Consider the following 21,491-nt stretch of genomic DNA (forward strand, 5'->3'; position numbering starts at 1 on the left):
GATCCAGATTTTAATCTCAATTCATATCATTTTCAAGTAAACATTATACTCATTGAATGACGTGAATTTATATTTAATACTGGAGAGGAATAAATACTGTAATAACGTTATAATATTGCTATGAAAGACCGACATCATTTTCAATTCATTACAAATCATTATTAATGAAAACAACGTCATTTTCCATTTTTCAAATTAAAATCATAACTTAATATCATTTTTAATTGAATACCATATAAAAAGTCATGTGTGAGTAATCAATTAAAAAAAAGTACTAGTACATAAAAGCATATCTGCCATCAAAGTGACTGTATATTTTGGCAGAAAAATGAAAGGCAGTATGTCCTGTGTTTCTTATGATATCATAACACATGAACAATAAATATGTAAGAAAACTTACAATCCCCAAATATTCATCAAACAAAAACCACTCTAAACTAAAAATCACACTTACAGCCAAACTATTTATGTTTCCTGCAACAGTTAGAGAAAGACAATGTTCGAAAAGCCCTTCCGGTTATAATTTGCTATGTGAAGATGAGACGTAAACGAAACATCAAGAGGGCTTCCTTCATCTCCATCCTGAGAGAGATGAACTATGAAGCAAAAGAGTGTTCGTAAGCTTCAGATATTCATTAATGGACACGGCCAAACTCTTAACATTCGACGTCTACAGCATATGGAAAATTTATCATCATAAGAATATACTCTCTAGAGAAAGTTCAAATTCTAGTTTAGACTCTCAATCCACAACAACTAAGTCTTGACCTAAATCAAAATTATCGACTAAATGGCATAACGAAAAAGTACAAATGAAACCAATGCAAACTCTAGAGGCTCGTCTTATATAGTTACAAGCAGAAATATACCAACCCTCATAGCAGGAGTGTTCTAAATCCAGACGAAGGCAACAACATCAACGACAAAGCAGTTAATCAATAAGATAAAAAAGAGAATTTGACATACTGCGTCGTTGAATCAGGAAATGCAAGCAAAGAGAGTGTTAATTGCTGTCGATACCCAATTCCTTTCGTCTTAAATCCAAGGCCATACGTTCATTCTCAAGTTTCATCCTCTCAATTTCCATCCTCATCATCTCCAATTCACGGTCCTTTTTCCGGCAAAATCTCTGCCATTTGAACTTCTCTTTCTCCAATTCCAACATCTGCATTTCTATATTTAACCTTTGCTCCTCTATTTGGAGATTCCAGTGGCTCAATGACTGCTTCTGTGCGATGGCGTTCATTTTAGAGCCTTCAGCAGGAGCTTTGCTTGCATCAGAGTCGGCGTTTTCCACCTGAAAACTGAATGTCTTGTTGCAATCTAAAGAATTCAAAGAATTTCTGAAACTAAATTCGTCATGAGTCTGGCATTGTTTCGCCCTCTTTGCCGGATTCCCTAGCAAATACGCCCTGCGATCTCCTGCTAACGCCTGATTCTCTTCAAATTCACCATGATCCTCATATTCGGCTTCGTGATCATCCTCATCGTTATCATCATTTAAATGCCTTTTTGCATCACTATCGTCGTGGTCATCTCTACTCCTAAGAGCCAAGCGCAACGAGCGCTGCAACTCAGGATCAGCTGGGAGATGCAACCTGTTCCCGTTGTGATAAGAGCACATTTCTTCATAGTGCAAATGCTTCGAGCTCAGAATCTTCCGTACCTCCTCCTTTGCCTTCTCCGGGATGTGATCCATCACATCCAAAAGTGCAGGCTTTTCGACCACCTCACACGAAGTTCCCCTTCCTAGAATCTCATTCAGCCTCTTGTAACGTTTGTTGAGGTCATTAAATTTATCCTCACACTGCTGCGGTGAAACAAAATGACCCCTCTCAGCCATGACTTTGGAAACAGATTTCCATTTCCCCTTCTTCTGTAAATTCGCATATTTCCTACGGGCACCACCACCTCCATACTCAGCAGCCGCTTCCTCACTAATGTATGAAACGGCCGTGATCAACAGCCTCACCATGCCGTCAGTCCATTTCACACGCTGCCATGGAGATGCCTTCTTGCCTTTGCTCGGATCACCCCTATTGTCAGCAGCATCCTCTGCGAAGCTCGGTTCATCCTCATCACTCGCGGACTTACCCCTATCCATCTTATTGTAGTCTGTCAGCGAGAAAGACGGCTCTTCTTGACTGCTCCCCATCGTTAGGGGGAAATTCTCATGGATTGTGTGATGAACCATTGATGATCCTTGTCGAACATGATGATGAGGCACAAGCGCCTGCTGCTGCTGCTGGTGATGATGAACCCTCATCGGTCCTTGCAAATCGAAACCCCCAAAAGAAGCATTGCCTTGGATTCCACTTCTACTAGATAAATTTCCTTCCATAGTTTCACTAGAACAGCTTCACATCTACATTCACTCTCACCAAAACTCTGCAACCACAACATCAATTTCTTTGCTGTGAATAAATCATTTTCAGCCAACACCCTTAAATCCCTAAATTGTTTTCACAACTAGTCAAGGGAAAACCCAACCCCTCTATCAGCATCCGTCAAAATTCAAAATCATAAACTAAAATAAACCCCAAAAACAAAGTCTTTACAACAAAAAGCACATTCTCCCAATCAAACCAACCATATGACTCAAAATCTTCACAACCTTTCAAAGGAAAATTCATCAAATTTCAAAATCATAAACTAAAATAAACCCTAAAAACTAAGTCTTTACAACAAAAAACACATTCTCCCAATCAAACCAACCATATGACTCAAAATCTTCTCAACCTTTCAAAGGAAAATTCCATCAAATTTCAAAATCATAAACTAAAATAAACCCTAAAAACTAAGTCTTTACAACAAAAAACACATTCTCCCAATCAAACAAACCATATGACTAAAATATCTTCTCAACCTTCCAAAGGAAAATTCCATCAAATATTGAAAACAAACAGTTTTTTGCAAACCAGTCAACAAAATTAACATATTTTTAGCTCATGGACAAAAATCCGTAAATAATCATCACAAATATGCAAAAAAGAACAGTCCAATCTCTACCCTAAAAATAAAAAAAGCAATCTTGACACCAAAACACAATGAATCAAGAACTTACACTGAAACTGGCAGAAAGCCCACAACTAGGATTTGACCTTGCAGGAATCGAACCTGAAATGAACAGTGCCAATTGGGAGATTGGGATTAGTACAGCACGATATCTTTATAAATCGGATTAAAATATGGAGAATCACAGAAAATAAGGTTGTGGAAGATGCAATGTATGGGAGAATTTAAGGGTCCACAAGCATATTTTTGGGCAACAGCGACACACTATAAACACACGCATTTCCTATAAATAAGGCTTATAGAAGGCGATGTAAGAATTGTACAAGTTGTGTGTAAAATATTTCGACTTTTTGTAATTTTTTGAGGAACATGCTTGGACTTTTAATCCGCACCTTAAAATTATTTGTATTGGCGAGAGAGAGAAACTCAAAATGAATCTTATGAATATTTTGTTGTTCTTCTTTTGTCAATTAGATATTGAATTTAGCTCGACCAAAATTGCAATGACTCTTGAATTATCTCTTTCTTACATGTATTAACTTTATTTCACTATTCATGGATCCTCTTCCTCTTATTTGTTTAATCATTTCTCAATTCTTATTTCTTACTATTATTTTTAATTATAAATCATATACTAGTAATAAAAATAAAAATATGAAATTCGTTACAAAAATTACATAATTAAAAAAATTCAAAAATTACAAAAATCAAATCCTAAAATTACATAGTAATTTAAAAACTACAACTAATTTAAATCATGCTTAACTTTTCATAAATTTTTTTGACAAATATCTAGTCGCGTCTAACTGTTTTGTGATCATAGTAGGTGTGTCTTTATTGTAGATTTTGAATAACACATTATACATGCCTTCGTTCGATATCTCAAGTGCTTACCTAGCACCTGGCATTTCATCCCGCATTGTCGCCCGGAATAGTGGAGCCAACCCGAAGCCCACCTCCCTACCGTTTGTGAAATATTGGCCTCGAATGGTGTGTTTTATGCGCTTCAATTAAGCCTCTTTAAATCTTTCGAATAATTATGGAGTGAGGATCACACATTATAGGACAAAATAACAATAAATACAAATAATTCTAAATTAAATAAATCCAACCCTCCCTCGATTTGTAGTATCACCCTGCCGCCCAAGGAAAAAGTGGGGGCAGGTGCACATGTCTTCTTCTTATTGGTCAAATTTTATTTTGTTACTTATTAATTTATTTTATTACTTGATTTATTAGAGTACATGTTTTAATATTGTACTTAAATCTAAATAACAAAACTCTTAATCACATATTAACATTTTCAATCTCGAACATTTTGCACTAAATTAATTTTTATATTTTTATTACTTTTAATTATTAATTTATTTTATTTAATTATTATAATATTTATCTTTGTATATCCTTCCAAAAATCATGTGAATTATTCAAATATTATTTAGCTCATATTGTAGTTCGAGAAAATTTGATTGAACATACATCTAATTTAACTATATATACATTCTCCCCTATAAAATAGGTTAACATAATTCATCTTCCCCTTTAGAATAGGAAACAAAAGTACCTTCTAAAATCTAGTGGTATAATAGAAAGTTAATTATTCCCTTCTCTAAAAACGTGAGTGATAACAGTTAGTGGAGTGTGGACTACAAAAAATGATAAAAAAAAAAAATAGTAAAACGTGACAAATTTAGTGCGACGGACGAAAATAAAAATATGTGACAAATTTTCAGGAATGAATAGGGTATATTTAATTAAGTTTGAATTTAAAGATACATTCCAAAATTCTCATAATTAGATCTTTCACATTCTATGAATCACTTTGAAGAACTCAAGATCGTTCCTTTCTCTCTCTAGATTCATGGATCTTCCATTTCTTTTTATTGCGCACCATCTGTCAATGCATATAGACATGCACAAACCAAACTGCCGGTTCATAACACAGAACCGGAACTGGTGCAGCGGCTTCGAACCGCCGGTTCGCCGGTTTGAACCGTCAGTTCAACGGTTCAAAGTAGGTTTTATGCTACAGTGTGGGCTTTTCAGGTGTAGTATTATAGAAAAGTGATCAGAAATCACCGTCTTTGGTCAGAAACCGTGGACTGAACCGTCGGTTCAGCCTTAAACCGCTGGTTCCGATGGTAAATCGGCTAAAATTTCATATTTCAATTTTTTTAATCTGATTTTTTTCCCAATTTTTCTCTTATAAATATCCCCTTCTCCATCATTTCTGCTCACCCCATTCTTGTGTTGACAAGGATTTCTCTTCTCAATCTCTATTTTCTATTCTCATTCTCATACTTCAATTTCAATATGTCTTCTTCTTGTGATGAGGATGTGCATTCACCTCTTCCACCTGTACTACAAGAATGTCCCAATTAGTGTTGATCCGCTATCTCAAGAGATGATATTGGAGTTTAATGCATATTGTAACTGCTGCAACAAAATCTACAAATTTAATGGTGGTGGGGGGTATCGTACTCTCATCCGTCATATGAAGACAATTCATCCGATCGAATATGGGCATGCCTCTACCGCGAACTAGGTAAGTCAGGTAAAAGAACTACGTGGACTTTGATTCCCCAATACAATTGAGCATTGAAGATACAGAGTTTTTCGGATGCGCGGGGAGTCTACTACTAGAATAACAAAATGTACCCATTTTGTTATTTCTTCCATCTATGGGAAAAATGCCAACCGCATTGGCATCTCATTAAGTAAAAACGCCTACTAGGATAGCGTTTTACAATTTCTTTTCGATTTAATGTAAATATAGTATTTATTGCAAAACGTCATTCAAGCTGGTGTTTTTAACAAAAAAGCACCACTAAAGTTGGCGTGTCTAAGCAAATTTCGGATAAAATAAATCAATATTTTTAATTGATACACGTCTATCATATTGGCACGTTTAAAGATTAAAAAAAAAAACTAGAAACGCCAACTAAACTGGCGTTTTTTGACAGAATGAAATAAATCAGATTCTCTGTCGAACCTCTTCAATCGTGAAACCTTCCCCCAAATCGTGAAACCCACAGACAACAGCTTCTCTGATTTCGCCTTCCCTCCATCAATTGCATCAACAAGGAATGAATCAGTGTCATTCTTCCGCATATTTGATATATTTTTTGGTTAGTTTGCTTATTTTTTTTACAATATTAGAGTAATTGTTTGTTAGTTATTTAGGGTTTGTAATGGCTTGTAAATTGAGTTGAAATTTTGTGTTGCATTTTTATTTAACGTAGTGGCTTGTTTGAATGATATTATTGTTGATTAATAGTTGAGATATTGGTGTTTAGTTAGGGTATAAATTTGATTAAAAACCAAACTAGATAGTGTTGTTCTAGCTTAAAAATTGGATAACTTGATTGTCTTGGGTTTAAATTATATACTTGGGTTTAAATTTGAAGTGATTAGATGGTTATATAGGCTGCTTTGACATGAGTATGATCTTGGTTTAAATTTGAGATGATTAAAAACCAAACTAGATAGTGTTGTTCTAGCTTAAATATAGGTTGTGAATGTTTAGGTTGAATAGTATCCAATTATTGAATTTGTTTAGGTTTGTGTATTGTTTAATTTGAATTGTGAATGTTGTGTAGGTGAATTATGGCAACATCATCAACTTCTCGTCGAAGACTCTTATGTGGTCCTGAAACAGCCTGAAGAAGTGTTCGTGCGTTTGTAAATAATATCAGACTTCTCAGATCCAGGGAATCCACTAGATCATGGGGTCTAGGAACTCAGAGAATCCTTGAAACCCTCGGTCGTTGGGCACACGATCTTTTCTTGCTTTTTCAAAACCCTCAACCCACTGTATTAAAAAGGATTAGTATAAGGAAGTAGGGATCGAATCCCACAGAGATGGAGGCGTAAGTAAACATGCAAGAGGACCTGGACACTGTTTTTGGCTGCTGCCACACATATTTTTGGGGTTGAGATTTAACTACTAGACTGGGGAGATGAAATGCATGCTCTATTCTAACAGCTAGACCTAGGCAAAAATAACAGAAACATGCATGACAATAAAAGATGCAGAGGAAAGACAGATCGTGGGGACCATTTCCTAAAATTGGCAAGGTACGAATGAAAAGATGCAAAATAACTAACTAAAGGCTTAACCAACAATTAACTTTATCTTCTCTAACAATTCTTGATCACGAAATGCAGAGGAAAACAGAGCAAGCTATGAAACGGAACAGATTAAGCTATATCAAACCATTAAACTACGATTAACTACTGAAATTAAGAAGATCTACTATTACTAGACGCGGTAAATGCGAAAACAGAAACTAAACATCAAAACCATGCAGAAAAGAACAAATCCAAATACTGGACGCTTCATCCGCTCCGGATCCAAGCTTTCCTTGACAAACCACATCAATGCCCTTCTCCGATCACACAAATTCAACCAGATTCAAACGATCAACTACGATCTCCGCACAATTCAACTCAAAACTCAGATAAATCGCGAAAAACATCCAAAGTAAACAGAAAAGGCAGTAATAACATGAAATGAAACCATAGCAACAATTTCCATAGCTGATCAAGTGCAGATTCAACAGAAATTTAATAAAATACGACCGAGCTTCGAACAGCGAAGACTCGGGAAATTCAGAAACGTAAACTTAAAACAGAAAATATATTGTATCTTCGCCTCCCGTAGAGACGGTGTTGCACAACTCCGATGAAACTTTGAACCGTACCCCCAAATTCTGTCCCCTAAAGTGTGTGTAGAGAGTGAGAAAGATGAGCTAAGAGCTAAAAGATGATGGATGATGATCTTCATGTAAGCTGCGTGCTCTTATTTATAAGGAGTGGAGCTTCTAGATTCTTCCTTGTAATCCCCATTCTGCCCTTTTCTCAGATGCTCCTTCGTCTGGTAAACTCATTCTCTATTCTGTTCACTTTCTCTGCCAGCTCCCTTCTCCAGGCGATTTTCTCCTTCTTCCTGGATTTGGCATTTTCTTTACACACCTGGCTTACAAAACCTTGTTAGACCCGGGAAATTACAGAATTTAACCCCATAACCAATGCATGAAATTAGCGTTATCAAACTGCTCACACTTAAACCATACTTGTCCCCAAGTATAAAGACAAGAAAAAGAAATAAGGCGAATTTCAATGCATGGTTATTTCATAACCGACCCCTAAAGACACTGGACACCTAGACCTAGACACGCTACTGACATAAAAAGAAAAAAAAAAGAAAAGAAAACAAACACTTAAGAAAACAAACACTTAAGAAAACAAAACACATAGGCCTGAATTAGCTCAGACTTTTAAGCAGCTATCCCCACAATTTTAAGGTCACTCCAATAGTTTACACTCTCCAAATCCTCCCTTCCCTTTGTCTCCAGAAAGCTTTTAGCCTTACCAGTTGTTGGATTCACTCGATCACTCATTCCTCACCAGGGATGTTAGGATCAATCTTTCTAAGTTATTTCCTGCCACTGATGCCTTGGGTTATGAGAATTTCTCCTTCTACCTCCTTTCTCATTTTCTCTTTTTTTCCTGGACTTCGTCCAGCTTATACCTCCTCATTTTCCTGGACTTCATCCAGCTTATTCCTCCAAAAAAAAATTTATTTTTCTTTATTTCCTTCCTCTAGACTTCGTCCAACTTATTCCTCCAGATGTATATATATATTTTTACTATTTTCTCCTTCCTAGATTCTTCTCCCTAAGCATCAGATGACAGCCCTTTTTTTCATGTTAGCACTCAGTGTTAAGGCTTATAACTCACTTATATTATGGGCTTCACAACTAGGTCAGCTAAGGCACCTTCTATCGTCCTTACTTCTTCCAAAACGATTTCAGCTTATTAAGGAAAGAGGCATTAAAGTTATAGTGCATCCTATCTTCAATTACTCTCGCTAAGGAAATCTTGCCTTATTATCTTTACCAGTTCATGCTTAAAACACACAATCCTAAAAAAAACTAACTCCTAGACCTAATGACTCTTACGCATGCTGAGCACAGATTGCACTAACTCCCTCCCCCCTCCCACTTCACTCCAAGCCATCCTAGTGAAGGGGGGAAATAGGGAAGTTGGTGCACACAATTTAAATAAAACACAGAAAACAAACATATACAAAATACAAGAAGGAAACTTCTCACACTTAGACCGGGCACCGGGCTAAGTGGGAGAAGACAGAGATATAAAAATAACATGCTGAATATAAGCATAAACTTCTCACACTTAGACCAAGGATTGGGCTAAGTGGGAGAAAGCAGAATTACACAAGAGACAAACAGCATGCTCAACTTAAACATAAACTTCTCACACTTAAACCAGAGATTGGGCTAAGTGGGAGAATGCACATAACAACAACTATAACATGCTCAGCACAAATAAAACACAAACATACGAAAAAAAATACAATAAAATAAAACAACTTCATCTACCAATTTTGAGTCTGGCCCTTTCGGGAGCCAGACTTGGATGGTACGTTGGGGCGGTTCAACTTCACACTCTTTTTAGCTGGCGAACCTACATCTACCATGGGTTGTTTTGACAGGGGCTTCTTCACTGAAACAGACGCAAGGGGCGGCGATGCAAGTGGGGCTACCAAGGGCTTAGACGGGGGCGGGAGCTGCTGGAGTGACGAGCTTCCCTGACCGGGCTGCCTGGCCGCATTACCGGGTCCAGGGGGCAGCCTCTGCTGGGTTTGGGAGAATTTCTGCTCAAGCCACTCTGCCATCTTCTTCATCAATTTGACCGCATCAGTCATCCTTTCGTTCTGGGTTGATGATCTATTGGCTAGGACATCAATACTCTCTTTGATGGCTTGCAACTCCATTCTAGCCCCGCCTAGCTCCTCACGCATCGCGGCGACCTCCTTCCTCAACTCTTCCACATCTGCACTCACCACCTCCTCCTCTGGTTCCAACTTCATGCCTGCCACGCCTTTCTCCACCGCTGCCCCCACATTCTAGAAGCACACATCATGCCCTTCCATGATAAGGAGCCCCTTATTAAAGAAGTACTCCAGACTGAACCGGGTCATAACATTTTCAAGACTTCGCCAGCTTTCCCACTGTGCTTCTTTCCTTGTAGGTTTGTGCTCGCCTAGAGTCCTTGAACTTGGCCATCGATCCCAAGAGCTTCTTGGTAAGCCATATCTCAGTACGCTCGTAGTTTGGGATCTCCTCTTCTTCAGATTCGTCGTCCGGTTCGCTTTCAACCCCTTGTCTGCCAGGTCCAGGAACCTATGATGGTGCACGGGGAGGGGCTTCTGCTTCCTTGACGGAAGAGATTCTCTGTGACTTCCTGGGTTTGGGAGTGGCCACCTTCTTGCCCTTACGCTTGCGCTCCATGGCTATGCGGCGTTCCTCCGCATTGTCGACTTTCTCCTCCGACCCAGGCACACCCTCCTCCAGTGCACTTCCTGCCCCTGGGGCTATGAATTCCGATCCTCTGGTCTGATTGATGTCGTCCACCTCGTCCAGTACGCTCCTCCGCACCCTTCTCCTAGACTCCCTCGGTTTTAGTGGTAAGTCCTCTTCCTCTGGCACATCTACCAGATCCACGATCTCATGTAGCCCTTCTTCCCTAGGCTCCTGTTCTTCAGCAAAAACGGGGACTTCCTCCCCCACAAACTTTTCAGGGATTTCTCCCTCAACAAATATAGACGGGGTTTTCCCCTTGGATAATTTCGGAGTCTCCTCCTCAGCAGTTTCGGGGTTTCCCCCTCAACAAACAAACTTGGGGTTACCCCCAAAACGGATTCAAACGGGGTCCCCCCCTCAACATACAGATTTGGGGTCATCCCCTCGGCATTCCTTGGGGTTTCCCCAACAGTAGATTTTAAAGCAGGGGTTTCCCCCTCAACAGACTTCTCCACAGAATTTTTACCTTCCCTTGCGCCCTCATTCCCAAAATCGTCCACCTTCATGCCGTCAAGCTCCTCCGCAAAACCACTAACGCCCTCCTTCTCCACCTCAAGTCCACCAACGCCCTCTTGCTCTTCTATGTTGGGGCTCGGCCTAGTTTCTGCATGTGGTTGATCTTGGGTAGACTCTTCGATTGAGACTTGGGCTTTCTACGAGTGTGGAATCGAGGTCTGGGCTGTTGTATCCTCAGGAATTGTTGGCGGTTGTGGCGCTGTGGCTACAGCTCTGGCAGATTTCCCTTGGTGCATCGCCGAATAGAGGGCAAATATTCTTCTGGCCTCCTCCTTGCTGCCAAATTTTTCCTCCAATTCCCTCAAGAATGCTGCCTCTTTAGGGTCTTCAGTGGTAGTGGGTTCTTAATCTGAAGCCAATCTCCACTCGGTTCGTATATCATGCATCGGAAAAGTTTCTTGCGTGGGAACCGGTGGGTGCGCTTGAGATGAATCGCTAGATGGTGGTTTTGGGGCGGGGTTTTCCTTCCTTGCAGTAGTAGCCGGTGCCTTTTTCATGGTTTTTTCTGCAACGATTTCACGAAGACTAGGGTAAAATGTGGGTTAGGGTTAGAGAGAAATTGGGTATTGAGAGAATTTTTTAAGAGAGATTAGAGAGAGAAAGGTCGGTTGGGGTTTTTGATTTGAAAGGAAAAAGGAAATTATTTTATTTGTTTTTAGATAAGGAAGGCGATCGGTTGCAGGATGATGTAAGCAACCGTACGCCTCCTCAAAAGGCGGATTTTGAATTTCAAAAAGTAACCGACTTCCCTCCAAAAGTATTTTGCCTCCCCTATGCATCTCTCAATACCATGCAAAAATAAAGGTGAAACACCAAAGTCCCAGGTCGAGGATTATGAATGACAAAGCAATTTTCCTAAGGAGCTTGGTGTTTCGAAAATAGTTTTGGAAGATTAGTTTTTTTCTTTGTTTGGATTTTCTTATTTTTTTTAAAAAAAGATTAAACTATTTACACCTGCAGATGAGTACTCTCAAGATCCCCTAGGTCAGTGCACATATAAAATTTTATTCCCCATTTTACCTGACCTAGGAATTCGTTGAGAATAATCATTTGCCTGTCCAGTTAGGCAATAATTACGGATGCATGCAGTGGCACTTCCTCCACTACATGCAATTCTGAATCATTCCTAAATACTTTTACCCGATGTCCATTTACGAGGAAGGGTACAGAGTTAGGAGCACTTCCCTGGATTTCTACAACTCCATTTGCTTGAAGGCCGACGATGGTGTACGGACCTATCCACTTGGATTTAAGCTTCCCAGGCATTAGCTTAAGCCGAGATTGAAAAGAAGTACTTTCTGCCCAACTCATAGTTCCTTGACCCGGAGGTTCCTGTCATGCCAGAGCTTTGTTCTCTCCTTATACCACATTGCTGAATCAAATGCTTCCAGCTTTAGTTCCTCCAGCTCCTGTAGTTGCAGCTTCCATTCTTCTTCACAAGCCATCGCCTTCATATTCATCTCCTTTATGGCCCAATATGCCTTGTGTTTCACTTCCACGGGCAGATGGCACATTTTTCCAAACACCAATCTATAAGGCGACATCCCAATTGGTGTCTTGTAAGTGGTCCCATAGGCCCAGAGAGCATCATCAAGACGCTTACTCCAATCCTTTCTTGTGGTGTTCACTGTCTTCTCCAGAATGCTTTTGATCTCTCGATTCGACACTTCAGCCTGACCATTTGATTGGGGGTGATATGGAGTTGATAACCGATGGTGGACACCGTATTTCCTCATCAATGCCTCTATGGTGCGATTGCAGAAGTGTGTTCCCTGGTTTGAGACTATGGCTCTAGGCACTCCATACCTGTTGAAAATATTCACCTTCAAAAACCTTGCCACTTCCTTTGATTCGCAAATGGGTGTAGCCTTTGCCTCTATCCATTTGGACACATAGTCAACCGCAACGAATATATAAGTGTTGCCATAGGAAGATGGGAATGGTCCCATAAAACCCATCTCCCACACGTCAAAGATTTCGCAAACTATTATTGGAACTTGAGACATCTTGTCCCTCCTTGAAATACCTCCTGTCTGTTAACATCTCTCGCAACATTGACAGAATTCGAAGGAATCCTTGTTCAGTGTTGGCCAATAGAATCCACTGTCTAAAACTTTTCTGGCAGTCTTCCTAGGTCAAAAGTGACTTCCACACGCCAGGGCGTGGCAGTGGTTGAGTACGTCCTTCTGTTCCCATTCTGGAATACATCGTCGGATTACTTGATCTGAGCACATTTTCCAGAGGTATGGATCGTCCCAAAAGTAGAATCTAGCCTCACTCTTCAACTTCATTCTCTGGGCCCAGGAAATTTCTTGGGAGCTTGGCACTTTCCCTGTGACCAAGTAATTAGCCAGGTCGGCGAACCATGGCTCTGTATTCATTGGATATTTCCCTTTATCTGATGTTCCTGGACCCGTTGCTACCAATACTGTTTCCTAGTTAATCAATTTAGCAGATTTCCCTAGATAGTAAAGGTGTTCCTCGGGGAAGGCATCAGGCATGACTTCGTCCGTGTCCCCTTGAAATATTCGACTCAGATGATCGGCAACCTTGTTCTCTATGCCTTTTTTATCTTTTACTTCCCAATCGAATTCTTGCAACAACAATACCCATCTAATCAACCTTGGTTTGGACTTTTTCTTTGCAAGGAGATATTTAATGGCTGCGTGGTCAGTGTAGACTATCACCTTCGACCCCAGTAAGTATGGTCGGAATTTTTCAAATGAGTACACTATGGCCAACATCTCTTTCTCCGTAGTGTCATAGTTCTTCTGAGCCTGGTTGAGGGTCTTCGAGGCATAGAAAATGACATAACTCTTCCCTTCGATCTTCTGACCCAGGACTGCTCCTACTGCAAAATCACTCGCATTGCACATCACCTCAAAGGGGTGATTCCAATCTGGGGCTCTGATTATTGGAGTAGAGATAAGCTTATCCTTCAACATTTGAAACGCCTTCTTGCAATCTTCGTTAAAGACGAATTCCACATCATTGTGCAGGAGATGAGTAAGCGGCTGCGCAATCTTCGCGAAGTCCCTGATGAACCTTCTATAAAATCCTGCATGCCCCAGGAATCCTCTGATTTCTTTCTGATTCGTAGGATAGGGTAACTTCAAGATCACATCCACCTTGGCCTTATCCACTTGAATACCTCTCTCCGAGACCACATGGCCTAGGACTATTCCCTCCGGCACCATGACATCTCCTCAGCACGAGGTCTAGGTTGGCCAAACAAGAATCGAAAGAACTCCCATACACAGTGAAATCATCCATGAAAATCTCAATACAAACCTCCAATAGGTCTGAGAATATACTCATCATACCACGCTGGAAGGTGCCAGGTGCATTGCACAAGGCAAAAGGCATTCTTCTGTATGCATAAGTGCCAAATGGACAAGTGAAGGTTGTCTTCTCTTGGTCATCTGGATCTACATATATCTGGAAATACCCACTGTATCCGTCAAGGAAATAAAAGTACTGCTTCCCAGCCAATCTTTCTAGCATCTGGTCGATGAAAGGCAAGGGAAAATGATCCTTTATAGTGGCTTCATTCAGCTTCCGGTAGTCAATGCACATTCTCCATACAGTCACCAACCGAGTCGGCACCAACTCATTTTTATCGTTCTTGATCACCTGTATCCCTGACTTCTTAGGTACCATGTGGTCTGGGCTGACCCATTCACTATCTGGAATGGAGTAGATAATTTCTTGGGACAGCAGTTTCAAAACTTCCTTCAGAACTTCATCCCTCATATTCGGATTCAGCTTATGCTGGGGGTCTCTATGGGCCTTTGCACCTTCTTCCAGTCTGATGTGGTACATACAAAGATCAGGGCTGATTCCTACCAGGTCTGAGAGAGTCCATCCTATGGCCTTCTTATTCCTTTTGATTACCTCCAGTAGCTCATTCTCCTGTTTCTCTGTCAAGTGGCTGTTTATTATAACTGGAAAAGTTTCATCCTCTCCAAGGTGGGCATACTTTAGACTCTCCGGCAATTTCTTCAACTCCTTCTTGGGTGTGATGGCTTCCTGAGGTAGATGATTTTTTTCCAAGATTCTGGTTGCCATTTCCCCGGAGCCGGTTGCCTAGTCTGGGCCTTTTGCCTGAGAAGAACAGATTGGCTTGAATGATAATGGTTGGTGGCAGAATTCCATGATCTCTTCATTGATCTGTTCGTCTGTCATATCTTGAGTTAATAAAGTTTCACACCACCCTGCTACTTCTCTGTCAATGGAGTGACTCAGTTCTGAATTGTTGAACTGCTTCTGCATTAGCTCAGTCTCAATATATTCCTGGATCAGGGGGTTAATAACATCGATAACATGCATATTTTCAACATCCAGTGGTTTTTTCATAGCTTCATCGATGTTAAATGTGTATTTCTCCCCATGATAATCCAGGCATATAGTTCCATCAAACACAGCAATAATAGTCTTAGCGGTGCGTAATAACGGTCTTCCTTAAAGCACTCCACTAGACTCATAAGATTCATTCTCACTCATTTTTATCACATGAAAATCAGCTGGATACATGAAATCATGCACTTTAACTATCATATTTTCCAGCACACCTTCGGGTGAAATGCATGTTCTATCAGCCAACTGAATTACTACCTTCGTGTCAACCAGACTTACCCCTATTAACTTCTTATATATCGAAAGCGGTAAAACATTTATCGATACTCCTAGATCACACATTGCATGCTCAATCTTAATGTCACCCAAGGAAATAGCTAAGGTAAACATACCTGGGTCTGTGCATTTTGAAGGCATTCTCCTTTTTTGTATCACAGCTGACACGTTTTCTCCAATCACTATCTTCCCATCAGGTTTGTTTTTCTCAGCAATGAACTCCTTGATGAATTTGCTAAAGGTAGGCAGCTTTAGAGCCTGTAGGAATGGTAAGTTGATTTCCAACTTGCCAAAAATCTCCATGAAGTCTTCGGTATCATCCTTCTTCTTTTTAGCTTCCCCTCGGTAAGGAAATGGCTTCATGCGTTTCAACGTTCCTACTGACCCCCCAGCTGAGGGTTCTCTAGTTTCTTTCATTGTTTCTTCACTCCACCTCTGGCTCTGGGTCTAGGAAGAATGGATCAGCCATATGAGGTAGCGACTTCTCCAGATCACCTTTTTGAAGATCGTCTTCTACTCTGGTGCTCCTTATCTCAGTATCTCTTTGGTCAGGGGTAAGTCTCTCATCCTCCTTGTTTATCATAGGGGGCTCACTCTCGTCATCCTTCATCACGGGACCCTCATAGCCACGTCCTGACCTCAGAGTGATCTGACTGATGTTTGCCCGGTCAGGTGGTTTCACCGAGGCTGGTATCCTTCCTTCGTTTCCCCTCATCTCATTCAACGAAGTTGCTAATTGAGACATTTGCTTGGCCAACATGTCCATGGCAGACTTTTGCTCCTGTTGCGCATCTTGAATTTTATGCACCACGTCATTATTGGCTTGCATGTTATTCTGCATATGCTGTTCAGAGATGACTAGGTCATGTACCATGTCATCTAGATTCCTCTGAGACCTATAATTGGGCTGATTAGAACTTGACCCTTGGTTATGATTTGGTCCACTCCCCTGATTTTGGCGATAGTTCCCTTGACCTCCCTGATTGTTGCTGAACTGATTTCCTGACCCTTGATTCCCTTGGTGGTTATGCTGGAAATTCTGATTGTTCCCAGTGGTATTCCTTTGATGTGGTGGCACATAAGAATTCTCTTGGTTACCCTGGTTCCTATTGCCCCAATTAGGCTAATCTCCTTGATTACGGTAGCTCCAGTTGTTTGACCCTTCTTGGTTTTTCCCCGACTAGTTAGAATTATGTTGCGGCCCTTCTTGATTCCGGTTAGGCCAAGTCTGCTGGGTTTCGGTTGGACCTTGGTACTGCAGTTGAAGCTGTTGGTTCCCCTGAGCCCATCTGAAACATGGGTTGTCTCTCCATGGGGCCTCTTTAATCTTCCACTGGTTCCAGCTCGTATTCTGGTTATTCTGATTCCAATTTCCCACCGCGTTCGCCTAGGCTTGGAATTCTCCGTCGGGTGGTGGACCATAATAGAGTTGGAGTTGATTGTCCTCCTGACCTGGCGGCTTCTCTTTCTCTTGCGAGGCAGGGGAATCCTTCTTTTCAATTGCGCTTAGAAGCGCCTTCTCCAATCGATCTATCATGTCACCAACTCCTTCTCCTTCTTGCTCCTTCACTGCATTAGCTGAGCTTCTCCTCATGATAATACGTGGGTTATCATACGCCTTCTTTGCATCTATTAACCTTCCCACAATCTCTTGTGCTTCACTTGCCTTGTTCTTAGTGAAATTCCCCCCGCTCGAGGAATTTATCAAATCCTTAGACTCAGGATTAGCTCCCTCATAGAATAAGTAAAATGACTCAGCCTCCATCATTCTATGATTGGGACAAGCATCGAGTAGTCCCTTAAACCGAGACCAATATTGTCTCAGGGACTCATCGTAGTCCTACTTATATTCCTAAATCTCCTTTTTGAGGGCATTGGTTTTGTTTGACGGGAAGAAGTAGTCCAGGAATTCCAGCTTGAAATCCTTCCATGTGTGGATTGAGTCCGGTGGCAGCCTCAACAGCCATGTGTTGGCCTCTCCTTTCAGAGCGAACGGGACTGCGCGCAGGCGATAGTCCTCCTCCGTTGTTAGAGACTCGCGAGGTTAATTTCGAGGACGAAATTATTTTAAGGGGGGTAGTATGTAATACCCCATAACTTTTTAAAATAAATAATAATAAAAAAAAGAAGCTATTATATTTTTGGGTATTTTTAAAAGTATTTTTGAAATTATTTAATTGTGAATTGATTACTTGTAAACGTTTTGAACTAATGAGTTTGATTTTCAAATGTTTTGCAGGTTGTCTGACTTGACCGAAGATGCGCCCTAGCAAATTAAACAAGGTTTAAGTGTTTGTATTTGATTTATTGGGTGAAATTAGTAGTATTAGAAACTTGGTACGAAATTAGAAAAACATTAGAGCAATTGTGTGATGCCTTTTTATTTGTGCTTATATGTGTGTGTTAACTAAATGTTAAAATAATATGTGTGTATCATGTCCATATGATGAAAATAATTAAATAAAATTAGATAAAGAAATTATGTTCTATTTCCTAAACACACACACGCTAGAATTAGGATCTAGATTCTAGAATACTCCCACACACATTTCACCCAAACACACACTAATTATCTCTCTCTAGAATTCTCTATTAATCTCTTGAACTCTCAATTGGATCAACAGCCAAATCATCACACCTTGTCGTTAGGTTGCCATCGACGTAGCTCCCATCATTAAACCTCCCCCACGCACTCAACCGTCTCCGGCAGCTACCGTCCGTCGCCTCTCCGGCAGCGAGTTTTGCTGCAAGCAGCAAAGCTTCCCCTCTTTTCTCATGGCTTCTTCTTCTCCACTTCTCTAACCTCCATTAATGGATTTCAAGGTTGAAGCTTTGTTTCCCCGAAATCAAGTTTCTTGCGAATTAAGGTAGAAATTGAATTCCTCCTTGGATTATCTCACTTCCTAAGTTGATGTTTGTGGATTTGAATTCAAGCTTTGTGTTTTTTTAGTTGTCAATGTGTAAAAGTGAGAATTTTTATGTGTTGTCTAGAATTGGGGATTTTAGTTTTGTTTTTGTTTTAGTTTTCTTTACTTGTTAGTTGGGGATGAAGTTGTGTTTTTGTTTTAGTTTTCTTTACTTGTTAGTTGGGGGTGAATTTAAGGTAGAAGTTGATGGCTTGAATCAATTTTCATTTAGTTTGTAGGACTATTGAAACCCTAGATACAAAGGGATGCTTGATTTTGATTTGTGTTAGATGCTTTTGAAACTATACTTTTATTTTAGAATCAGGAAATGAACTTCTAGAGTAATGTTTTTGGATGGCCAGTAAATATACTGTTTAAACAGTAGGTTTCGGGGTTTATTTGACAGATCAAAAGAATTCATTTTCGGCTCATATTTTACCAGAAGTTATCCTTAGATGTCTTCTACATTGTCACCAAAATTCAGCTTCAACCAAGTTCATATGGATTTATTATGAATTTTCTAAAAGGACTGCCCTGTTTCTGGCAGGTTGTTGAAAAATGTTCATAAATCCTAAACGAAAAGGAATTTCAAGCTCAAAATTAATCCTCATAAACCTGAATTTTATATGTTTCTTTTGCAATTGGTTTCGTTGATTTTTGACTTACGAGTCAATTCGAATGATTTTCCAAAGTTAGTGCTTTCTGCCATGATTAGTAACTGAAAATTGTAAAACATGATTCTGTTGATTTCTTTTTTGAGTAACCTATTGGTGTGAGATGATTATGAACTTGAGTTATAATTTAAATAATGATGTAAGGAAGATGTGTGCTTTCTTGAAATAGTTTAATTCTGTTTTTGTATTGTTTTTACGAATTATTTTCGGTAGATCATATGTGTAGCAAGTGCGACAGCTTTTGTTTGATGATATGTTATGGTTGAATGTTAGATAAAACCCCATGAATCATATGGTTGTGTTGCATGTTAATGAGAGTTATGGTTTCTAATTGGTTGAGTACTTTGTTATGGTTTAATTAGTCTTGTTAGCTAAAATAAAACGTCTAAGTTTTCTAAAGTTGTGATAAGGCTAATTTCATGCATCGGTTATATGTGAAAAATGTTATAATTTGCTGGGTCTAACACGTTTCCTAAGCCAGGTGTGTGAAGAAAAATCGCTAGATCAAGGAAGTGCTGATGGAGATGGTCTAGCGAAGGAAAGGAACGAAGTGAGCAAGATTTAAAAGAAAAGAAGGCGTGACAAAGGAGTCAATAGCTGAGGGCAACAAAGTCTTATCTATACCTCGCTGGGCCCACTCCAACGCCTATATATAGAAGAGCATGCAACGCACATCATATCACTTTTTCACTCTTCTTAGCTCACACACATTACACACACTTGGGAATGGGAGATCTGGGGTAGTCGCGTACGAAAGGTTACTTTCTTTAGAAGTTTCGCGGTTGGTAACACCGTCCGAGTGTGGACGAAGATACAATTCCTTTTAATTTCAGTTGTTTTGCTCGTTTTTGCTGTCGAACTTCACTTTTGGGAGTCGACCTGGTTGTTGATGATTTTTATTGTCTTTCTGCTTTGTTGATTTGCGTTAGCAGTTGAATTTCAAGTCGATTTACGTAGATCTCTCTGCTGGTAGTTTATTTCTACAAGTATTATGTCGATCTCTGTTTTATTTTGATGTTGTGGTGTTTGATATGGGAATTTGGTGGTAGATCTGTGGTTTATTGACTGTTTGGAGGTTGTTGTTCGAATCTGAAGTAATGAAGTGTTTCTGTTGGTGGAGTTCGTGTTGGACGCTTGGATCCGGAGTGGATTTAGCATCTGAGGTTGGATTCGAAGTGAGAAAAGAAAGTTGTTAGATGAATTTGATGATTTCTTCTTGTTTTCTGTTTTGCTTCGTCTAGTGTCTGCAGATCTGTTTAGTTCTTCGTTGTTTACGCATTGATTTGACTTAAAATTAGTTGCTCTGTTCTGATTTCATTTATGTTGATTTTCTTATGAGTTTTACGCAATTTGGTTGTAGAAGATGATGTCGCTGTTAGTTTGTACGAGAGTTAGTTATTCTGCCAGCTTTTCGTTCGTACCTTGCTTTTTCAGTCATGGTCCCCACAGTCAGTTTGTTTCCTAGGTCTAGGTAAGTAGAGCAGCTTTCTTAGATCAAGTGTTGAGCAGTTAATTTCCTTTGTAACGTTCTCTTATAATTTCGCCTAGGTCTAGCTGTTAGCTTAGGAGTTTTAAAGATTCCCAAGTCAAGTTTAATTTGTTTTCCTCAACCCAAAAAATTGCGTGGCAGCAGCCAACACCAAAAAAAACACCCAAATCCTTGAACATGAGTATTACGCATCCTTCTCTGTGGGATTGATCCCTACTTCCCTATACTAGGTTTAGTAAAGTGGTTGAGGGTTTTTTTTGAAAGAATTGCTCTGTGTGTCCGACGACCGGAATTTCCTGCGACTAACGAGTTCCTAGACCGCGTGATCGAGTGGATTTGCTGGACCTAGGGAGCCTGTTATTTCCTTTTGAACACACTGTACGCAACTACTAGAGACAATTTCAAGTTGGAATGACTAATGAGGTTTCAAGTTTAAAAGTTTAAAACTAAGTTTAATTGTGAAAGTGCTAGGAGTGTGAAAGTGTGAAAGTGTGAATGTGAATGTGATTATTTTTGGATTGCAGCTTTCGAGGTGGGGTTTACTTTATCTGTAAGCGTAGTGGTTACATGGTTATAATCATTGTTGTGTTGTGCGACATTCGTATGAGCGTAGTGGTTACATGGCCCACGAGGGGTCAGATCCACGAGGGATCATATGGGTCGCTGACAGCCCACCAATAGCCCACGAGGAGCAGACCCACGAGGGGTCAGGTCCACGAGGGACCAAGACTAGTCTCATATAGATGTCAGCAAAGTTGAGATGGTTCATTATGTTATGATTCATTACACAATTGATTATAACTGCTTGTAGCGTATTCACCACTGAGTGTGCTTGCATACTCACACCCCGTTATTTAATGTTCAGGTTAAG

General features: G+C 40.0%; 1 protein-coding gene and 1 long non-coding RNA gene across 4 annotated transcripts; one reads left to right on the forward strand and one right to left on the reverse strand.

The window, feature by feature from the left end:
• Positions 1 to 261: 261 nt before the first annotated feature.
• Positions 262 to 3,300, reverse strand: LOC125223098 (sequence-specific DNA binding transcription factor). 3 transcript variants are annotated; one of them, XM_048126076.2, is made up of 3 exons: positions 3,065 to 3,300; positions 967 to 2,388; positions 262 to 670 (listed from the first exon to the last, which is right to left on the reverse strand). In XM_048126076.2, the coding sequence occupies exon 2, from the start codon at positions 2,339 to 2,341 to the stop codon at positions 1,004 to 1,006; it is 1,338 nt and encodes a 445-aa protein (XP_047982033.1). In that variant the 5' UTR covers positions 2,342 to 2,388; positions 3,065 to 3,300; the 3' UTR covers positions 262 to 670; positions 967 to 1,003. The 3 variants fall into 3 exon arrangements, with proteins under 3 accessions (XP_047982033.1, XP_047982032.1, XP_047982031.1); XM_048126075.2 differs by having other exon boundaries at positions 262 to 596; positions 3,065 to 3,299; XM_048126074.2 differs by having other exon boundaries at positions 262 to 2,388; positions 3,065 to 3,299.
• Positions 3,301 to 18,072: 14,772 nt separating this feature from the next.
• Positions 18,073 to 20,087, forward strand: LOC148934129 (uncharacterized). Its single transcript, XR_016134400.1, has 2 exons — positions 18,073 to 18,418; positions 19,613 to 20,087. It is a non-coding gene; the product is annotated as an uncharacterized LOC148934129 (long non-coding RNA).
• Positions 20,088 to 21,491: the final 1,404 nt, after the last annotated feature.

This window comes from Salvia hispanica, chromosome 1 (genome assembly GCF_029641045.1).
Source record: "Salvia hispanica isolate PSC_SH4W2 chromosome 1, Shi_PSC_v1, whole genome shotgun sequence".
Classification (NCBI taxonomy): domain Eukaryota; kingdom Viridiplantae; phylum Streptophyta; class Magnoliopsida; order Lamiales; family Lamiaceae; genus Salvia; species Salvia hispanica.